This window comes from Cervus canadensis, chromosome 25 (genome assembly GCF_019320065.1).
Source record: "Cervus canadensis isolate Bull #8, Minnesota chromosome 25, ASM1932006v1, whole genome shotgun sequence".
Taxonomy (NCBI): Eukaryota; Metazoa; Chordata; class Mammalia; order Artiodactyla; family Cervidae; genus Cervus; species Cervus canadensis.
In genome coordinates this window covers 1709442-1730843 of record NC_057410.1, presented here as the reverse complement: position 1 = coordinate 1730843, position 21402 = coordinate 1709442, and the positions used below count along the sequence as shown (strand labels likewise).

Genomic DNA, 21402 nt, shown 5'->3' with positions numbered 1-21402 from the left:
TAACTTGCTAATTCCAGTTATTCCCACTTGGTTCTCATTTCAGTCCTTAGAAGTCCCCCCTTACTTAGCTCTGATCTCCTTCCCTCCCACTGTAGCCTCAGGTGCTTTCAGCTTTTTCCAATAATAGGCTTGGTGTCAGGAGTCAGCCCGGATCCCGTCCTTCTTAGGATCTCTGACCCAGAACCACTTCCCACCTCCCTCTTCCTTTCAGTTCGTTCATCCGTTCACCCACCCACCCACCATCCATCCATCACGTATTTATTTTCCTCTTACTGACTTTCCACTCCTTGAGTGAGACTCAGGGTGTCTGGGTGAGACTCACCTCTGACTCAGTTTCCCGGTGCAGCCAGCGGGCAATCCTCCGGAGAACACGGCTGCCTCCGGGTTTACCTTGACCCAGGACTCAAAGCGAAGGAAGGCTACAGAGGAGGTGTCGTTCTGTGCCTCAGCTTGTCTGTACCTCCTCCCTAGCCTCGTCGTCAGGGGTCCCCCGAGGGGAGGGGGGCGGCTGAGCTTGAGAACTGCTAATGAAGCCGCAGCCAATTAACGCCCGGGCCAGGGTTGGGGGCGGATAAAATTAGCAGCTGCGTCTGCAGGGGCGGGAGGGCGGACAGCTGGCTGGAGGGGCCCTGGCCCGCGTTTGCAGACGGCGGGCGGGCGCGGCGCTGCCCAGCGCTCCAAACTCGCAGCGGTCCCTTCCCCCACCCCCTCGTCTCAGGCCTCCCTCCCTCCCTCCCCCAACCGCCTGCACACTCAGCGCCCACGAAATTAGGAAGGAAAAGGAAGATCGATGACTCCAGATGCCGCAAACTCTGTTTCCCCTCCCCCCCCACCTGCCGCCTCCCGCCAGCCCGCGGAGCTTAGCAGGTTGTCAGCGCTCCGCCTACGCGGTCCCTCCATCTCCACCCCATTCAGGGCCTTATACCTCCTCCCCCAGAGACCCGCTGGTGGTCCCCTCTCAGGTCTAATCCCCGTCCTATTTTCGGCAGCTTCATCCCGCCCACCTCTGGGAGGAAAATTCCCACCTCCTGCTGGGCTCACCCTCAAGGGTCGTCCTCCGCGTCTGAATCTGACCTCGTCTTGGATGACCTCCAAGGTGCCAGCTCCGTCAATATGCGTCTCAGTTTCCCCATGAGCCGCCGAGGGAGGAGGCCCTGGCCAGGTCTCTGCCAGACAGAAACGCACGCCACCACCACCACCCCCTTGCCTAAAGGTCTCACACAGAGGCGTATTGGATTTCACTTTATTTTGTTCCCTTTCCCGTCTGTTTTGGCGTAGGAAAAAAAAAAAGAAAATCACCAAGAGGCAGCAGCCGGAAGGTGGAGCAAGGCTGGCAGGGACTGGAGGGAGGCGGGCAGAGGGCAGGCGAGTGGATCGCCTATGCACACGAGTTTTGCTTCCCCTACCCTAATTACTGGCGTTCGGGGTAAATGGGGACAGGCATACGACAAGCAGAGGGATTGGGAATAGGCCGCGGTGTATAGGCCTTTATGGTCTTTACGTGGGTATAGGGCTGGGAGTAAGAAAGGGGTGGGGTGAGTGTGCCAGGCAAGGCGTTACTAAAGCTGCGGGCAAAGGGCGTATCCAGCCCAGCGCCAGGGGCAGGCGTGAAGAGGACTCAGTGGGGACGCAGGGGACGCGGGGACCGCCTCCAAGCCCCGCCGATTCTGGGGCTGCCTTCTGGGCCCTCCACTTGAGGCTGTAGCCAATGGGGGGCTACCCCCAGCCTCGTGGGCACTCCCCATAAGGAAAAGGGGATCCACACCGGCTGACAGTCTCGGAAGGGCTGCTCCTCTCCACCCCCAGAGTGGAAGGGGTGGACGCGGCCTCAGGAGCTGCGGGGTAGGGGCAGGGGTTCCGCTTAAGGGAGTCCGGGATTTCGCGGGAAGCTCAGGGCCCCGGGCGAGGGCGGGGCGGGCTATCCAAAGTAGGGGTGCTCGCTCTGGAAATTATAGTCTGGGCACACCTTCTGCACCAGTTTGTAGTCAAAGCTGAGGAAGGAGACGAAGATGCAGATGACTTTGAAGGGCTTGGCGCACAGCCAGGCGGCCTGGCTCTGCGTGTGCTCGGTGAAACACGCCTGCGACGGGTCGTACAGGCACGGGCGGTGCTTGCGCGCGCGGTCCGTCTTCTCGTACTCCACGTGGCAGTTGAAAGCGCGCGACTCTTTGGCCCCAGGTACCCCCAGCGCGCCCCCGAGCGGGCCCGCCAGCGCACCGCCGAGGGTGCCCCCGAGCCCCGGCCCCGCCGCCGCTATCCCCAGCGGGGGCCCCAGCCCGGGGAGCACCCCCTCCAGGGCCAGCGTAGACTGCAGCGGGTGGGGGGCGGGCCCCGGCAGCCAGACGCCCCCAAACTCCACACGCTTGGAGGGCGGCACGATGCTGACGCTGAGGTTGCCCAGGCTGGACGAGTTGTGGCGGAAGTAGACGCTGAAGGTGCCGTTCACATGGTCCACGATCTTCCCCGTCACCAGCAGCGAGAACTTGAGAGTGTGCACCCGGAAGTAAAAGTCCCCCCAGCCAAAGATCTTTTTGGCGCGGGCCGCTTTGATGGACGGCTTTCTCTTCGTGCGCTGCGCCGGCGCTCCCGCCGCCCCGGCCCGGGCCAGTGCCCCTGTGTGGTTAGCCGGCCAGGCCCAGCTCCAGGCACGCGCGGTGCCCAGGCCGTCGGAGGACTTCGGCGCTGCCGGGAGCTGATGGCCTGGGGCGCCACCTCCGGCCGTGGCGGGGCGCAGCTCCAGGTACTGCGGCCTCCTGGACTCCGGTATCTGGGCACTGACGGCCTGGGGACGAAGGAGGAGGGAAAGAGAGACGCTGGGGTGGTCTGGGGCCACGTCGGTCCCGTCCCCAGCCGCTGGGAGGACAAATGGATGCGGGCTGCCACAGCAGTGGCTCAGGGGAGTGCCCGTGGAAATGGGCTGCGGCTCTTTCAAGGTGTGTGGTCTCGGCCTCAGTTTCTGCATCTGTGAAATGACACTAGAAGCCTTGTCTTCTCACAGCACTCTGACGAGGGCTGAGAAAACCAAAAGAGCCAAAGCACTGCGGGTTTGAAAGGGGCTGGAGCTCTGAACTGTGGTTGATTAGGAGTAACGGCCCATGGAGAAGCGGGATCAGGCGAGGGAGGCCACGACCACTGTCAGGCCCAGTGTCAGGACGGAGTGAGACCTCCCAGCACGCCTTTGCCAGGACTGGGGCCCCCACCCAGAGTGAGACCTCCCAGCACGCCTTTGCCAGGACTGGGGCCCCCACCCGAGCCTCAGCCTCTCCTCGCTTGAGGGGTGGAGCGCGGGAGACCCACGGAGCTGAGGAGAACCTGCATGCTTGCTGTGGGCTGAGGCTTGGGGGCTCCTAGTGGGCACCCGTCTCCACCTCCAGCACTCCTGCTGTAGGGGAGACCTCCTGGTGGGCCTCCCCTGGGCTAGGAGGGGCACGGAGGAGCACTGCCCGGCTTGCCCCCCACCAGCTCCGTGTCTCAGGTGGCAGCCGATCTGGGAGACAGCGCGGGGCGAGTACAAGATGGATCGAGAGGCGGGAGCGGCCGGGCCAGGCCCGGGCCATCAATTATCCGGGGCGGGGTGGGGGGGTGGCCGCGAGTGAGGGAGAGGCGAGAGAGCGCAGAGGAAGAAATATGGAGACGCTGCTCCAGCGCGGGGAGCGGAAAGGAGAGGGGCTGTGTGTGTCAGGGTGTGTCAGTCAGACCGTGCAGGCTGTGGCCGCTCGGTGTGGCCCTCTCTGCGTGTGGGCTTGGATGTGGGGGGGGAGTGCCGTGTGAGTCTGGGGTGATTGTATTTCTGTTATATTGTGTGTATCTGTCTATCTGCCTGGAGTGATGACTCTGTGTGTGTGTGTGTGCGCGCGCGTGCATGCGCATGCTCAAGTCTCAACCCCTGGTGATGATGGGTGTGCATGTGTCTGCCTGGGGTGGCTGCTCCCGGTGACTGTGTTTGTGTGTCTGTGCGTGTCTGCGTGCCCTGCGTGCAGTCTGAAGAGGCTGCTCATGGGGGCTGAGTTGTATCGGCCCCCGGGGGGCTCTGTACAGGTGTCTGGGTTGTCTGTGTGCCTGGGCTGGTTGTGTCTGTGGGTGTGGGTCTGAGTGAGGCTGTTTCAGGTGGTGGTAGTTGCCCCTCTGTGACTGGTGTAGTCTGTGCCTGGGTTGGCTTCTATCTGAGGGTGGCTGTGTGTGATTCACTGAGGGTTTCACTTTCCCTCTGTGATCTCCTCTCATCCTCTGTCCATGTGCCCATCTCTTTCTCAAGGCTCGGTTGGTGCATTCACGATGATATAACACGCGTGGTCTCATTGTGTTCCCCTGGGGGGTGGTGCGTACATGTCAGTGGTATATGAGTGTTCCTGGGGGGTGGGGGATCCCCACACTGGCCTCCAGGATGAGCTGTGAGTAGGGAAAGAGGCCGGGCAGCATGGGTGTCCCCCCCCCGCCGTTTGCATACACCATGTGTCCATATTCCGTGTGTCCACAGGGGACAGGAAGAGCAGAGTCAAGCTGCTCGGCGAGAATCTCCACCGCCTGGTCCCATCCCCGCAGCTCTGCGATCCTGGGTTATTAATGCCGCCGCCACCCGCTCGTCATACATATTTATCGCCCCCCTCATTCCTCCTCCCGTCCATCTCTCCTCCCAGCTCAGGTGTGGGGGGCGGGGGCGGTGAGAGAGACTGACTCAGACTGACAAGCTTGAGCTGGCAGCTAACACCCAGAGGGTGGGCCTGAGAAGGGATGGGGGGAAGGGGTCCTGGGCCGCAGAGGAGGGGACAAGGGCCTTCCAGCAGGAAGGACCGAGGCTCCAGGAGGTGGGCTTAGAGAGGGCAGGGCCTGAGCCCTGGAGAGGGCTCTGGAGGTGGGAGTGTATCAAAGCTTCCAGGGCAAGTCCAAGGATGGTTGGGAGGAGTCATTTGAACTCTGACACCTAAACTCCTCACCCCTCTGGGCCCAACCACTAGCTCTTTCCAGGGGCATCCATGAGCCCCTCCCTACACCTGCTGATATGACCCCAAATACCGCTGAGCCCGCCCCGCCCCCAGCACACCCCAGCAGCACTGGACGTCCTGCACCCAGTCCGGGACCTGTCCACTCCTCCAGGGCAGCCGCTCTTCCCAGGCGGGGCTGGGAGGGAAGGAGGTTTGGCTGGGTGGCGAGGGGCGCCAGGTGTGCCCCCACCCTGATCCCAGACAAACTGCTGTCTACGCTGCTCTGATCTTGGCAAATCCCTGGGCTTTGGGTACCAGCACCCCCACCCGCCGCTGGAGACAGCCAAGATAAAAGGGAAGAGTCGGGGGGAGCGGCCGAAGCGACCTTGGGGGGAGAACTCAGTCAGGGCGGGGTGAGAGTCTGTGAGGAAACGAGCCGAGAAATGGGAACACGGAATAAAATCAAACCAAACCCTCCTCTGGCCCCCAGCCCTCACGCTTGCGCTCCCTCACTCGCTCTCGCTGCTTCTCCCTCTCCCTCGCTCTCTCTTTTTGTCTCTGTCTCTAATTTTCTCCTGCGACTCTGCTTTTCTGTCTGTCTGTCTAACTGTGGTTCTCTCCCTCTACCCTCCAGGTGGCCTGTCTCCAGCTGTGGGTGGGGGTGGGAGGGAGGGGAAAGCAAGGTGATAGGGGAGCCCCTGTCTGCCTGGGATCCGCGGGGCTGTCCCTCCCCCTCTACGACAGAGTGGGAGCAGGGTGTTGTCCGAGGAGGGGTCCCGGTCGCTCCGGAGCTGGTTTAATTAAGCTAATTGGGCGCAGTGACATTTGCGAAGGGGAGAGGCTGGCCTGGCTGTCGGCCTGGGGGGCGGAGGTGTGGTGGCAGCAGGGACTGGCGGGGTGAGGGTGGGGGTGCGCTTCACCAGGCGCCTCTGGGCCCTAGCCGGGTGGGAGCCGGGCCAGAAGCGCTTTGCCCCCCAGGCAGCGAGCCCACGCATTGGAGGGGAGTTGAGGATGCCTTTTTCTGCTGGACAAACTCCACTTGGTTGGGGGGTGCTCTTTGGGGATGGACTGCTGGGAATGGGGGGAGGATCAGGCTGTCAGCCCCCCATCCGCATTGCAGGGTGCACCTCCCCCAGGCCGGTCGGTGGCTTTTCTCCCGCTGTGTGGGTCAGGCGGGGCCGCTCAGGACTCTGACTGGGGGAGGGGACAGCACCCAGGAGCTGGGGCAGGATGATGCTCCAGGCCTGGGTCGGGGAAGGAGAGGGAAGTGCGTACGGAGGCCCTGCACCTGGAAAGAGGTGGGGGCAGCCCGCAGCCAGGGTGGGTGAAACAGGCAGGGTCTGGCTGGGAGCCAGAGATGGAGATGGGGGTGAGGGCAGAGGTGGGGTGGATAGGACAAGCTGCGATGAGGCCTGGGCCAGAGATGGAGGGCGACTGGGACTGAGGCCTGGGCAGGCACAGGTGCCTGGTGCAGAGACAAGGATGGAACACGGGTAGGCATGGGAACAGCAATGAAGAGGAGGTCAGCAATGGTGGACAGGCACTGGGCAGAGACTGGGATGCAGATGGGATAGAGGCCAACACAGTGAAGACGGGGGAACGGAACAAGGTGGGAACTAAAGTGGGAATGGGGGAGACAGGGACAGTGGATGAGGGATGGGCGCTGGGAGGAATGCGAGTGGGACGGGGATTGGGAGATGGGGATGGGACCAGAGGGGGTGGGAGTAGCAATGGGGGGTGGGCAATGGTTACTGGGCAGAAACTGGGATGCTGAAGGAGGCAGAGACCCAGGAGGTGGGGATGGGGGCTGGAATGGGAAATGGGAGACAAGGAAGGCGATAAGAGACAGGGATGGGGAGACGGGCTGAGGGCAGGTATGGGAGTCAAGCCAGAGAAAAAGGCAGAAGACCGCTAGGGTCAGGCCACAGAGGGGTCTCGGGCAGGTGGAGATACCTTCTTCCAGACCCTACTGTAGCTATAGTGTGAGGGGGCGGGGATGGCTGCTGGGGCGGGCTCTGCCCTTGGGCCGGGCGCCCCCTCCCCCTCAGCCCCGCCTGCCCGCCTGCTCCTGGCCTGCAGCGCAAGGCTCACCGTTATCTGAATTTTGATTTTATTTTATTTTATTTTATTTCCCTGCTTCCTAGAGTCGGCGCAGTCCCCCCGGGAACGACCGCCCCCCCGCCCCCCGCCCCGCGCCTCACTTTATTATTGCAATAAATGTGCCTATAAAGGCGCGGGCTCCGGGGCGCGGTGGGGGGGGGGTGGTGGGTGGGAGCCGCGGAGCTGGGATGTAATTTCCCGAAGCCGGAGCCGGAGGGGGAGTGGGCGGGGTGGAGGTGGAGGAGGGGTAGGCTAGGGAGAGGGGGAGACTCGCCCATTTCCAGCGCTCAAGGCAAGCGCTCCCCGCTCCCCATCCCTGGCCCGCAGCTCATTCCCACCCCAAGCCCTGGGACTCGCCACGGCACCCAGCCAGCCGGGAGCCCGGGGACCCTTCCCCCACGACAGACCCTGCCCTTTCTCCGAGACCCTGTCCCCCTTCCCCGCCCACGTGGAGTTCTAGGGCTGGGTCCAAAGTTCCGCACCTCCTCCACAATGACTTCATCTCTGACCCCGACGATGCCCCCTCCGCTCACCGGGTCTCTCTCAACCTTTACCCTGCCCCCCCAAGGACACTGTCCCTGAACCCAGTGACCCTTTGCCTTGTTTCTGTCCTCAGATTACCTCCCTCTTCCCCAGCCACCCAGTCCTGGACCCCCAGCTCCTCCCGCACCCCAAACCTAAGACAGTCTACCTTCTTGTTTCCGCTGGGTGCCCCTCCCATACTCGGGGGCTCTGACCCAAGGGAGCTATCAACACCCGCCCTGGCCTATGCTTCTGGCTCAGCTGCGGCCCCTGATTACCCCCAAATCCCGCGACAGCTCTGGGCCCTGGCCCAGGCTGCACGTGCCTAAGTGGCCCAGCCAGAGATTAGCTGGGGGGTTAGAGGAGGATATGGAGTCAGGAGGGGGTGGCTAGATGCAGGGCTGGGCCAGCCAGTGCTGAGAGACTCCATTCAGCCTAATCCTTTCCTGAGGCAGGCTAGAGCTGGAAGGTCCCACAGGGCCCCGCCCCTGCCCTCCCCCAGCTAATTAGTAATTAGTGATTAGTGATTAGTGACTATTGATCGCCTGCTGCTTCTCCCAGTAGGTGGCTGCTTTGGCACCGGGGTGGGGAAGACAAGACAGAGAGGGCGAGAAGTCAGAGGCCGTGTGGGAAAGATCCTGTAGGAGGCCTGGGCCAGAGCCCCGGGGGCGGTGGAAGCCAGGAGTCGCAGGCTCCACAGGAGACCAGGAGCCTGAAGCAAGGAGGGAGGAGGCAGAGGGCGCCTGCAGGCGGGGCGGGTGAGCAGGGTGGGAGACGGCAGGGTGCTTAACATGGGACAATTAGGGTTTCCCTGCAAACTGCCCCCCACCAGCCTCTTACTCAGTGTCAGCCCAGCGCCAGCCCTGGCACCGAGACAGCTGAGCGCACGCACACACACACAAGAGCCACATTCGGATACATGAACACATCTTGAGGCTCACAATCCCATTATTGTTGTTTTTGAACCTAAGTCGAGTCAGACTCTTTGTGACCCCAAGGACTATAGCCTGCCAGGCTCCTCTGTCCATGCGATTTCCCAGGCAAGAGTACTGGAGTGGGTTGCCATTTCCTTCTCATCCCCACACTCAAATGCACTCAAGATGACAAGAACGCAGACACACGCAAGCCTGGGAGACTCACATACAGACAACACAGGCACCCCAACACACAGATATGCACCAGAGACACACCCGATACTCCGGGGCGTGCATACACATGTGCACACACGGAGAGGGAGTCAGACACACACTGTCCCACACACAGCCCCCCTCACAGTTACACACGTGCACACACTGTATGTACATGCAGACACGGATTCCACATGCATACAAGCCGCGCTAAATGGCAGACACCCTGTCCTCCGTGGACTCCAACATGCAGGCCCGGAGCAGCAGCTCTCAGACACTCAGACCCCCACTGCTCACAGCCTCGCTCACTCTCCCTCAGGTCTTCACCAGATGTTTCATTCCCCTTCAGGGGGCAAAGGAAATTAAACCAGATCTGTTCACAGGGGAGTTTATTTGATGGGGAGATTGGAGAGGAGAGTGGGGAGGAACCAGGAAGGAGGGGCCGGGGAGGACCACCCAGCCCCACCGCCTCTGCCCCGGGCCTTCACACCCCAGTGGGTTGTGGGGCAGAGACCCTCTCCCAGAGTTCTCTACGAGGGCAGAGCTAGGCAGCAGGTCCCCAAGAAGCTCCTGCCAGTGGAAGCAGCATTTGTGGAGGGGGCTCCTCCACCCACCTCCCAGCCCCTCAAGGTCACCAGGCTGGTTTGAGAGAATCCGGGAGCTCCGTCACCAGCTTCACTAAGGGTCCCCGCCCTGCTGGAGCTGCTGAAGGCATCTGAATGAGCAGGTGGGAGGCTAAGTGTGTGTTGGGGGGGGGTCTACACCCCTTCCGGACTCTGTAGGGCCTGGGGGCTGGGATGCAGGGAGTCGGGCTTTGGGAAGCTACCTGTCTGCCCCCAGATGAGGTAGGTCACACTTAGGGTAGGAAACGGGAGAGTCAGGGGCAGGGGGCTGGTGTCAGAAGACAGGGGTCCAGGGCTAGGCCCCCATTGTGGGATGCACAGCAGGGCACAGATGGCTGCGTGTGAAGCAGGGACTCACGCTCGCCCCTTCAGAGCCAACACCACACTCCATGCCAGCACACACGCACCCTGGACGCCAGCCTGGCTGCCACGCAAGGCAGGCACACACGCAGGTGCACACACTGACCCGCACACTCCACACCAGCACACATGAGCGCCCGGCGGATGAGAATTGAAGCCGCCAAGTCTGGAGGGACGCAGATGAAGTCTGGGCCCCTTGAGCCTGTCTTTGCCCTGGAGCTTCAGGGAAACAGGCCAGCCTCGGGGAGATGGAGCGAGGAGAGGACGGGAGGAGAGGCTCTGTCCAGACAGCCCACACCCCCTACCCGCCGGGCGCGCGAGAGGGGTGTGTCTGTGAGGTTGTGCAGGGGAGACGGTGTCTCCGCGGGAAATGCGATGGGAGATGGTAGCCAAGTTCGGCGGTATCTGTGTGGGTCCGTGTGCGCGCGTGTGTTCGGGGAGTCTGCTCGGAGCACAGTGCCCGCCTGGCGTTGTGACAAGAGCAGAGGAGAGGCTTGAGAAGGCGGGGGTGGAGGGGTGGAAGGACAGACAGCGAGGAAGGCGAGTGAGGCTGGCGCGGAGAGACGGCAAGGCTGACACCCTGCTGGCTTGTCTGTCTGTCTCGCACTCCCGCTCCGTCTGGCACACTCGTGGGTCGGGCTTCGTCCCCTCCCCCGCCTCGCCTGGAGCGGGATCCGAGTGGGGCCTCCACCCTGGCACCCCCCCAGCCCAGCCCACCCCACCCGGGACCCTCAGCCAACTTGCGCTGGGAGAGCGCCTATCCTGCACCGGGTGTCTGTCTGTCCGCGTCCCCCCCTCCTCCCACCCCGAGCCGGGCAAAGTTGGGACGCTCTGCGCTGTAGCCGAGGCGGGCGCACGGAGCCCCTGGCGCTCTGGGCCCTTGGCGTCCGGGACCCCCGCGCTCGCGCCACCTCCCGGCTCCCCTTACCTTCCTCAGGAGCCACGGGCCAAAGAGCAAGAGAAGCCATTCCGGGAGCAACCGCATCTTCCCGGGCGGCCGGGCGGGGCGGGCGCCGGGCCTGGGGACGAGGGGCCCCGGCGGGCGTGCCGCGGGGAGGCTGCCGGAGCGGCGGGAGCGGGCGGCGCGGCCCGCGGACTGAGCGGCGAGAGGCGCGGAGCGCGGCGCCGGGGGCGGGGCGCGGGCGGGGGAGAAAGTTGGGTCGGACTCGGGCGGGCGGGCGGGGGGGCGGGGCTCCGCGGCGCGCCAATCCCGGCCGCGCCCCGCGCGCCCCCTCCCGCCCGGCCGGGGGCGCCGAAGGTGACTTTCACCCCGACACGCCCCAGACACGCCCCCGGCCCAGGTGCGGAGCGGAGCGGGCTGCGGGGCTCGGGGGCCGCGGACCCGAGAGGCGGGGTGGGTGCACCGCTGAGGAGCAGGGCCGGGGGTGGGGCTCCTGGCTCCGGGACCTTGTTCCCCAAGCGGGGAACGGAGAGTGGGGGGCCTGGCGAGGCTCAACAGCCCAGCAAGACCGGGGTCCCTCGGAGCTCTCGGCCTCTTCGGTGCTCCGGGCCCGGGAGGGTCCCCGGGCAGGAGCAGGGCAGGGGCCGAGGTGAGGGCGGGCGGGGCCCCGGGCGACTGCCGCCGCGCGGCGCTGACGGGGATGGATGGGCGCCCCGCGGCTCATTCGGCCCGGAGATGAGTATCATTGATCACGGACGGAAACCCCATCACGTCTGTCAATAGGGCTGACAAACGGCGCCCGCCGCCCCCACCCCCGCCTTCAAGGCACCTCTGCGGTCTCAGGACCCCTCCGCTAGAAGCGCCGTTCACCTTTGCCCCCCGCCCCCTCTGCTGACCCCCCACGCGTCCCAGAGCGTCCCTGCGTGGGGGTTGGGCAGGAGCCGCACCAACGGCCCGGCTTCTTGGTGCGATCTCCATCCATCCCTTTCCGCCCAGGGTCCCATCTTTCACCATCAGTCGCTCTAGATCCTTCTCCCCTTTCTCCTCTGGCCCTGTCCTTGTCTCTGTCCCAGTCTGGTCCTGTCTCTGTCCCAATCCTCTTGGCTGTTTCTTCATCAGCTCCCTCCTCCCCCTAGTCTCTCTCTCCTGCCCAGGGAGTCTTCAGCTGTCAGCTGTTGCTATGCACTGAGGCTGTGGCATGACCGACACCTGGACAGCGAGAGAGAGAGGGACGAGCAAAGAGACGGAGAGACAGATGCATACCGGGAGGCCCCAACCTTGTCCCCAGCATGCACGCAGGTGCCTCGCAGGGGCAGGCCACACAGTAGAGGCAGAGTGAGACATTCACGCAGAGAACAGCGCACGCATGCAAGGTGCATGCCCAGTGGCTCCGATCCACGCAGATGGACAGTCGGTTTACACAGGGTGCGCATACAGAGCCCCGAGAGATAAATGCAACTTTCATCAAGAGACACGCATACCCAGCCAGGTACTCAGAGCCGACCCCACCTTCCTTGCCTTGGCAGAGAGGTGGGCATTCACAGACAGTGATGGACACACACAGGTGTATGCTGGTACTGGCAGTCCAAAAGACAAGCCCGGGCACACATAGACAGACAGGCACATGGATGTGACAAGACACAAAACAAGGATCAGGAGTGCTGAGAAGATGAAGTGGACACAGATACTCCAGGAGAGACAGACAGCACCCTGGACCAGGAGCCTGGGTGTAGGCGGGGCAGAGAGGGAGGCAGGGAGAGGCAGGAACAGCCAGGCCGCGGGCCACAAGGCTCCATCCAGAATTCTGAGCCCGAGTGCCAAACTCAGGAGCTGCTGAGGTGGTAGTGGGTAGTGAGGGCAGTGGGCACACTCAGGCCCATGGTACCCAGGACAGAAGCCCAGCCTGTTTTTCTGGAGTCCTGACCCACCCCACCTCTCCTCCTTTTGCTAGTCTCAGGTCACAGCTTCCTGTCCCCAGCTTCCTCACACACACACACACACACACACACACACACACACACTCCCTGTCTCCATCTCGGTGTCTCTCTCATTCTGTCTGTATCAGCCTCTGGCTCTGCCCCATCTCTTCTCCATCTCTGTCTTAGGTCTCTCTGCCATCCTTACCAGGCGGGGAGTTTTTGAACACTGCCTTCAGGCAGACCCTCTCCTGGCCGTCCTGGTGGGCAGAGGGAGGATGCTGACTGGAGGGGGTATGTGTTCCAAGCCGCAGCTGGGGGCCCCTCTCGCTCTGCCCAGGATCTTGAGGCGACAGGCAGAGAATCAGTGGCTCCCCGGGGGCGCCAGATGCACGCTGGCAGAGGGAGGCAGTGAGGGGGTGGGGCTGCTGGTGGGGAGCAGACAGGCGCTGGGGGAGGGGAGGAGCCGGCTGGAGGGGAGTAGGGGTGTGTGTGGCAGAATAGCCCCAGGGAAGGAAGTGAGAGGCTGGACTGGGGTCCGAGGGCAGGTGCATAATTAGTGTGCTGGGGAGGGGGCTGTGCTGGGCCTCCGAATGAGCTGCGCTGCAGGAGTGTGTACGCCACCTGGTGGACAGATGATGACACAAGCCTCCCTCTAAGCAATCAACAAGGACGCCCCTTTTCCCCAGGAGGATGGCTCTTCTCGGGGGCCCTACGGTGCGGAGCCGGGGAGCCTGTGGAGGATGGCAGAACTGGCTTGGAAGCTGAGGCTGGAGCTGGGACCTCACGGCTTAGAGGGAAGGGGAGGGCTCTTGTTTCTGGACGCGTCTGGATCCATAGCTTCCTCAAGAAAGGAGGAATAGACTGAGAAAGTTGAGCCAGGGAGGGAGGGGGAATGAAAAGCAATGCTCCTCTTTGGGGAGTTGGCTAAGGGTTCTCTGGGCTTCCCTGGTGGCTCAGAGGGTAAAGACTCTGCCTGCAGTGAGGAAGACCCGGGTTTGATCTCTTTGTTGGGAAGATCCCCAGGAGAAGGGAATGGCCTCCCGCTCCAGTATTCTTGCCTGGAGAATTCCATGGACAGAGGAGTCTGGCCGGCTACAGTCCATGGGGTTGCAAAGAGTTGGACATGACTGAGCGACTCACACACACACACTAGGTTTCTTTAGATGTTTAAAGCTGCCTTCTTTGAGCATCTTTGCTATGGCAGGAAAAGGGGGGCTGTAACCTTCTCTCAATCTAGGACCGTGTAAAGCAGTGTGGCCTTCTGCACGGGAATTGTAGACCTGGGCTTCCCAGGTGGCGCTAGTGGTAAAGAACCTGCCTGCCAATGCAGGAGACGTGAGACGACGGTTTGATCCCTGGGTCAGAAAGATCCCCTGGAGGAGGGCATGGCAATCCACTCAAGTATTCTTGTCTGGAGAATCCCATGGACAGAGGAACCTGTCCATAGCGTTGCAAAGAGTTGGACATGACCGAAACAGCTTAGCACACGTGGGACCCCCTTTGACTGGAGCGGTCGTCAGCACCTGCGGTGGGAACTGGGTTTGTTGGTGGCCCGTGAGGCCTGGAAAACTGACCTTCCCAGCTGTAACCACAAATGCCTTCCTTTTCCTGAACCCAGGGTTCTTACTCTTGACATCTGATTCATCAGTCTCTGTGAGGATGTTAATGCTTCAAGAGCAAACTTTGCTGACTGGGAATGGGACCATCCTGAAGGACTACAAAGTCGTTCACAATCGAACACACGATGAACAGTGTGTTCATCTCTTCCTGTAGGATTTCTCGCTGCGGAAGAGCAGTTTAAGGATGGGTGGCAGTGTTGTCCCTTAAAAGTGACAATGCAGAGAAAATGCAGATCCTGGAGTTAAGGGTCCATCGGCCAGAGAGATCACATGTTTCCGAGAGGTGAAGTCACTGGCTCAAAGGTTGACACAGCCAGGAGAAGCAGGTCTTTCTGGTCAAGTTCCGTGCCACCCCCAATCCTTGCCGCCGCCCAGCCAACGGGGATGGAGGCCAGAAGGGCCCTGAAGACCAGATGCTCCAGCCTCCCTGCAGCACAGGGCATGGCTCCCTCTGGTGGCCGGAGCATGCAAGCACAGGCCAGCTCTCAGAGCCTCACATTCAGGTAGACAGACACAAACGCTTTTTTTTTTTTTTACAATTTTATTTATAACAATATCTGTGTTATTTAGTTGTAAAGGAATTCAGCAAAAATTATTAAAACGTTCGTGTCCCCAAAACGGGGCTGCCCGCTTGCCCTTCCTCGGTGTGCCCCACTTTCTCCTCGTCCCCAGGGGAGGGGAGCCTGGGGGGGGGCTGTTTACCAAAGAAGTCTCCAGCCCTGGGAGCCACAGCGGGGGCACGGGAGAAGGGAGGGCCTGTCTGGGAGGGATGCTGAGCACGGCCATCTCAGAGGTGCCCCTGGAGTGGGGGCTGGGGCTTGGGATGGCCTCCCCCAAGAAGAACTAAAAAACTCCATCCTTCCCTTCCTACCTCAGCCAGGGCCAAATCTTCCAAGACAAGGGCAGCAAAGGACTCACCCTCCTCAGGATCCCAGAATCAGCCCTCAGGGGACCGGCGGGGTTGGGGGCGGGGGCGAGAGGGGAGAGCCTCGACAAAGTGTCTTGTACGGGGAGGGGGACGCAGCACCACCAGCTCTCCCAGTGGGGGTGCGTTTTTGGTGGGAAGGTGGGAGGCAGGGCTCCCTTATACCTGTAATTTGCAGGAGCCCCCTTCCTGTTCCCCCCCTCCCGGAAGGCAGCATGGGGGGGGGGGCGTTGCTGAGGAGCAGGCAGGAAGGAGAACGGAAAGAGATAATACTGTGCTCGCTTGCTCGCTTGCTCACTCACATATAAAAAGTAATTCCTTCATTTTTTTACATTTATACATCCCAGCAGGGCTGGGGAGGGGTTGGCTGGGCAAGAGGGGGGCTCCTCGAAGGACTTCTCTGGCCGGGGGCAGGAGGCTCTCTGGGGAGGTCCGATGGTGGAGGACCCTATGCCAAGGGGTCCCCTATCTCGTCCTCGGGGCCCCGGCCCAGGAGTTCTCGCTTCTCGTCTGTGCTGGCCAGAGAGTGGCGGCTGCCGTGGCCTCCCATGTACAGTGTGGCGTACACAGGGTTCGTGAAGTTGGTGGGCTGCAGGCAACAGAGGGCGCAGCTGGGGCTCAGGCACAGGGCTCTGTGGCTTAGGTACCTTCCGCCCACCTCCATTCCATCACCCAGCCCAACACGCTTGGTCGCCCCACCCACAGCCCCCATCCCTGTCCTGGAAGCCCCCTCCCCTGCCCTCCTGGCCCACCTTGTCAGGGTCTAGGGCGAAGTCCGCATCCAGTAGGCCCCCTACATCATCAGGCTCCCCGCCTTCATACATCTTATAGGTGGGATTCCCGATCTCCACGTTCATGGCCCCGTTGGTCATCCGCTGGTGCTGGAAGCCCTTAGCCCTGGCGGGGAAGGTGGGAGCATGAGGGCAGGGATCCTAGGAGGGGGTGTGACTAGGGCAGTAACGTGGCCGTAATTTTCCAGACTCTCCACAACTCACCCTCGGACTCGCCGCTTGTACCAGAACACCACTCCGGCTACCAGAAGCATCAGCAGCAGCAACAGCAGGGGAATCAGGATGGAGGCCATATCTAGAGGGGAAGAGGAGGGCAGCTGAGTCCAAAAGGCCTCGGAGGCACAACCTCCCCCATCCCAGGTCCCCGCCACCTACGTCCAGGCTGCTGCTGGCCGACCACTTGCTCCTCACACCGGGGTCCCGCCATGTGGGGTGGGCACCTGCAGACGGGAGGGGCAGAGCTGAGTGGGCAGGCCTTCCACTGCGGAAACTGGGAGGGGCCGCAGGCTCCGGCCGGTCTGGCTCAGACTTGGGGGAGGGAAGGCTGATTTAGGCCTCGGTGAGGCACAGGCCCAACTCACTGGCACTCAGGCATCATTTTGCTGTTCATGGTGCAGGAACCGCCATTGCTGCAGTGGCCATCGCAGGTCAGACAGCTGGGGGCCACCCTGCCGTCGGAGCAGCTGCGGGGAGGAGCGCAAAGGCTGGGCGGGACTGGTGGAGGGCGGGGCGGGGCCGGGAAGGGGCGGGGCCAGGAGGCGGGTTGGGCGGGGCCGGGAAGGGGCGGGGCCAGGAGGCCGGGGCGGGGCCGGGAAGGGCGGGGCGGGCCGGGAGGCGGGTTGGGCGGGGCCGGGAAGGGGCGGGGCCAGGGGCGGGGCCGGGCCGGGCGGCGGGTGGGACAGACGGCAGTGGGCCCCACTCACTTGCAGGTGACATCCCCGCTCTGCTTGTTGACCACACAGGACCCGTCGAGACAGCGGCTACACTTGTTGACCTCACACCTGGGCCCCTCGAAGTGGACGGTGCAGCGGCATTGGCGGGAGCCGTCGGCGGCCATCTGGCACGTGCCAAAGTTCTCACAGTAGCCAGAGCACTGGCCTGTGGTTCAGGGGATGGGAGAGGAGGTGCCTCAAGCCTCACTGTCATGAGGGTCCTCCAGAGGTGGTGGGGGGCAGCTGGCCTTTGGGGTGACTTCCCCTTCCTCCTGAGCCCTCCACCGTCCCCAAATCACAGGCTCCAGGGTTACAGAGATGTCCCGGAGCATCCCAAGAGCACACTGCTTTTGCTTGAATAATCCTGATGCCAGAGGGTTCACCGCCTCTGGGCAGCGGGGGTGTGCTGACCTCTCCCTGGGGAGAAGCCCTGGCACCTCGAGCCTGGCTGCGCTGCGAATGGCCTCCTTCCCTACAACTAGCCCCTGTGACCCGCCCCCCGCCCCCGCCTCCATCGGGGATGGCTCACTCACGGAACTGGCAGCGGTCCCCCAGGAAGCCGGGCAGGCATCGGCACTGCGGCTGGTTGCCCTGGTTGACGGTGCAGGTGCTGTTGTTGGCACAGTAGCCCGCACACACCTGCTGGGTGCATTTGGGGCCCGTGAAGCCTGTGGGGCACCGGCACGTGGGCATGCCTGGCGGGAGATGAGGTGTGAGCCGGACTGTGGCCCACTGAGCCACCCGGCCCTGCAGCGGGGGAACAGGGCTGGGAGGGCCCGGCGGGAGGCAGGCGGCGCAGGACAGCAACTCCGGGGCTGGGGGCGGCAGGTGGGAGGGCAGCAGAGGTGAGGCGAGGCAGGGCAGAGGTGGCTTGGGGGCGGCGGGGCCCAGGGGCCAGGAGGAGCCCTGGCAGGAGAACCAGAGGCCGTACCCGAGGGGGAGGCCGCGCAGGTGCCCCCGTTCCGGCAGTGCTCCCAGCACTGGTCCAGCTCACACCTGTCGCCTGTGTAACGCGGCTGGCATCGACACTTAGGCTGCCTCCGCGCGTTGAGGAAGCAGCTGCCGCCGTTGAAGCATTGTAGGTTACAGGTTCCAGGCCGAGGAGCTGCAGGAAGGGTCGTCAGGGGCAGAGCCGGGGCAGGGGGGGATTCAGGGGCTGTAGGGCGGAGGGTTCTGGAGCAGCAATGAGGGACCAGGGAGGGGCGTGGGCATACCGTCCGGCGGGGGCGTCGGCGAGGGTACAGCCACACAGGTGCCGTTGTCCAGCCGCTTCCCGTTGGGACAGGTGCAGACGGGCCCGCTGGGACTCAGCAGGCAGAGCCACTCGCACTTCTTGCGGTCACAGGGGTTGGTCACTGCAGGGGTGGGCAGCGTGGGAGAACGCTGAGTCCTATGACCCAGAACCTCCCCTGCCCACCAAGACCTGAGGCTGCAGCTTGCAGGCAGCAGCCCGGGGCCTTTCCCGCCCTGGCCCGGGCTCTCCCTCTCCGCCACCTTCGGGCTGCTTGTGCTGGTGGTACAAGACCACGTCGGAGGCGTGGCTCAGGCCCCCGGTCAGGTTGATCAAGGGGCTGTGTCCGAACTTATGGATCTTGAAGACACGATTATTGATGTAGGTGACGCCATAGATGTAATCCTCGAAGACATCAATGCTGAAGGGGTGACTCAGGCCTGGGGAGAAGTCATAGGGGACGCAGGCCTTAGTCACACTCTCGGGTCACTGGGTCCCAAGGCTCTCAGGGACCTCAAGCTCAACACGTCCTGTTCAGACCTCCCCTCAACCTGTTCCTCCCACTGGCAACAGGTCCCATCAGCCCCTGACTTGTGGGGTCAGGAGCGACTTCTGCTCCCTCTCCCCACGTGTGCTAAGTTCCCATTATCACCCATGGCACCTCCATGCAGCTCAACACCCATTGGTAGAATGAATGACTGTGAAGGTGGCCCAGAGGGTCAGGGTAGACTCAGGCCTGCAGGGCTGGTGCAGGGTGTGTCTGGTTGGGAGGATGGCAGGCACTGGGTGAGGCCTTGAGCCCAGAGGGGAGGACAGGGGCCTGAGGTCAGGGCTGCAAGGCTGACCTCGTTTGCTGTCAGCAGCCACGATGGGGTCTGTGCCATTGAGCCGGATGCTACCGATGACTGACAGCTTGGCATCCGCCCAGTAAAGCCGTTCATTGTGATAATCCACAGCCAGGCCTGGGGGAGCAGAGAGCGCTGTGAGGGCCCTGCCTTCCCGCCTCAGGTTCGGGGAGCAAGCAGGACGGTGTCCATGTTTGGGACGGCTCCACCCTGTCCCCATGGTCACTCGCAGTCACCTTTTCTGGGAAAAGCCTCCACAGCCCCTCTGTCCCATCCCAGTCCAATCCCCCTCCCGCCCCCAGCTTTTGTGTGGCCCTGAGCTCAGCAGGCCCACCTCTCCCCCATCCCCACCCCTGCAGCATGGACCTGTGGGCCACTGGATGTTGTCCTGAACCAGCGTCTCCCGAAGGGTTCCATCCATTGCTGCTGTTTCAATCTTGGGGTGGTTCCCCCAGTCTGACCAGTACATGGTGCTGGGGAGGGACAAGAAGTGAGTGTGGGCAGGATGTGGGTTCCCAGAGGAGGTCACTCAAGGGGGACACAGAGAGGAGGGAGTTCTGTCCGTCTCCTCCATAGAGAGTCAGGGAGAGTCAACCTCCTGACCAGGTTAAAGATCTCTAACACTGCTATGTACTGCTCAGGTCCCAGTTCAATAGGCAGAGCTGCCCCTGGAGCAGAGAAGCCCAGAGCCTGGCTGCCCATGACAGCCAGCCCAGCAGAGGCCAGGCCCCAGGTGGGCAAGCTAGTGTGACCCCGGGTGACATCAGGAAGGGCCAGTGCTGGATGCAGCCTGGAAGACCCAGGGGCCTGCAGAGGACCCTGACCTCAGGCTGGTCTGGGAGGAAACACCCACGCTGGGGGCTGGGCACCCACCTCCATCCCAGGGGCTTCTGAGCCCCAGCCTAGATGCCTCCCCACAGCACCCCTGCCCACCCTCTCAGTGGGTCCACCACGATGGCGTGGGGCTCGTCGATCATGCCGGAGATAAGCGTCTTGCGGTTCTCGCCCTTTATCTGCGCAACCTCGATCACATCCCGGCCAGAGTCGGTCCAGTACACGTTGCCAGCCACCCAGTCGATGGCGATGCCCCTCGGCATCTTGAGCCCTGAAATCTGGATGTGGGGGGGTGGGTCACAGGTTCAGAGGTTACTGCCTTTGGCCTTCCTGCCTATTATCCAGCCCCCCACTCCCTGTCCCTGCTGCTACCATTACCCTGTGTTACTGAGGAACAAAGTGAGGCCCAAAGAGGCTCAAGAGCTTGGCAACACGGACGGGGTGGGCCGGCTCTGACGCGAAGGCCAAGTGCTGGGGAGCCCTGCAGCCTCGGGCCACCACGTGGTGGCGCCACCTACTGACCACGGTGCGGCTCTGCCTACCTGCTGTCCATGCCTCGGGCGTCATCTGAAGGTCACCCTGCATGCCGGCCTCATCCTTTGCCCCCTTCCTCTGTCCTCTGCAAACTCTGCTCTGAACCATCTGCTGTTTGGAGACCTCCCACCCAGTCTGTGCCTCCACACAGGCCCCACCCCAGGCTGGGTGCTCACATTGAGGTGGGTGACGCCCCGGTCAATCTGTCGCCGGTGGCGGTTGGAGGTGGTGGGAGGCGCTGCAGGGGGCAGGCTGCGGTAGGAGATGGTGCCTGTGTGCCAGTTGGTCCAGTAGACGTGGCCAGCCTTGACGTGGACATCCATGGCGTCGATGCGGACGCTCTCGTCACCCTGGAAGGCCTGCTCGTAAGCCGAATGCGGGTGGCTGGGGAACAGGCTGCGGATCTCGTTGTCGTCAGCGATGTACAGGACCTGATACTCAGAGCCTGGAGGGACAAGAGCCCAGATGTTGGCGGCGGTGAAAGCGCGGGGGCTGGGGGCTGTCGGACCTGGTGCTGGAAAGAGCCGGGCAAGCTGTGCTCCCTACCCAGTCCCACCCCTTTCACATTAACAATGTCTTCTCTCCTAGTCAAACCATCTGACATGGCCTGAAGCCTCTGCTCATCCCACCCCAGTGCCAGGTTTGAGGGCTCCAGCCTGAGTCCTTGAACTTCTCCTCTCCTGAGGTGATCTAGGGTGACTTGCTACTCCAGAAAACTGTCCCTCCTCCTCCAGCCTCAGGGGCCTCTGCCTCCTCACGGCCTCTGCGGGCATCACCACGGTCTCTGCCCCATAATGTCTGATATCTGCTCACTGGTGCACACACATGCGGGGGTGCCTGAGCACCGCCGTGGAGGCGTGTAGGGGTGCACGGGCCGATGAGTGCACTCGGACACATCTGGGGCTGTGTGTGCCTGGGTCTGTGTACGTGGATATGGGTGTCTTTGCATAGAGACGTCAGAAAGGGGCAGCTGTGCATCAGAGCACATGTTCTCACCAAAGGAAAAAAAAGGTAAATATGTGAAATGAAGGATGTGTTCATTAACTCAACGGGGGGAATTCTTTCAAGGTGTATGTACATCAGATCATCACCTTGCTCACATTAAATATCTGACAGTTTTGTCACTGATACCTCAGTAAAGCTGAGAAAACCATAATGGGCATATGCAGGTGGGGTACTCTTGACTGTGTGAGTGGTGATGCTCTCGCCCCAGGACC

At 62.5% G+C, this 21402-nt stretch overlaps 2 protein-coding genes across 3 annotated transcripts in view; both read right to left on the bottom strand.

The window, feature by feature from the left end:
- Positions 1–1229: 1229 nt before the first annotated feature.
- On the bottom strand, positions 1230–10746 carry NXPH4 (neurexophilin 4). Its single transcript, XM_043446952.1, has 2 exons — positions 10583–10746; positions 1230–2782 (listed from the first exon to the last, which is right to left on the bottom strand). Exons 1-2 carry the CDS (start codon positions 10637–10639, stop codon positions 1919–1921), a joined length of 921 nt encoding a protein of 306 aa, XP_043302887.1. The 5' UTR covers positions 10640–10746; the 3' UTR covers positions 1230–1918.
- Positions 10747–14614: 3868 nt separating this feature from the next.
- Positions 14615–21402, bottom strand: part of LRP1 (LDL receptor related protein 1) — an 80394-nt gene continuing 73606 nt past the window's right edge. For both annotated transcript variants that reach the window (XM_043446537.1, XM_043446538.1), the window contains exons 76-89: positions 20362–20630; positions 19751–19929; positions 19184–19290; positions 18818–18934; positions 18236–18412; positions 17956–18096; positions 17673–17846; positions 17275–17436; positions 16733–16907; positions 16391–16492; positions 16185–16249; positions 16014–16104; positions 15771–15915; positions 14615–15607 (exon numbers count right to left, since the gene is read on the bottom strand). In XM_043446537.1, the coding sequence (XP_043302472.1) occupies positions 15467–15607; positions 15771–15915; positions 16014–16104; positions 16185–16249; positions 16391–16492; positions 16733–16907; positions 17275–17436; positions 17673–17846; positions 17956–18096; positions 18236–18412; positions 18818–18934; positions 19184–19290; positions 19751–19929; positions 20362–20630 (2045 nt within the window). In that variant the 3' untranslated portion in view covers positions 14615–15466. The remainder of the gene's footprint in view (positions 15608–15770; positions 15916–16013; positions 16105–16184; positions 16250–16390; positions 16493–16732; positions 16908–17274; positions 17437–17672; positions 17847–17955; positions 18097–18235; positions 18413–18817; positions 18935–19183; positions 19291–19750; positions 19930–20361; positions 20631–21402) is intronic.

What these genes read in the sequence shown, in the direction of transcription:
- NXPH4 (XM_043446952.1), bottom strand. Translation starts at nt 10,639, where the DNA reads ATGCGGTTGCTCCCGGAATGGCTTCTCTTGCTCTTTGGCCCGTGGCTC. An exon ending in GCCCGTGGCTCCTGAGGAAG is followed by an intron (nt 2,783 to 10,582) that starts GTAAGGGGAGCC and finishes CTTCGTCCCCAG; the next exon opens with GCCGTCAGTGCCCAGATACC.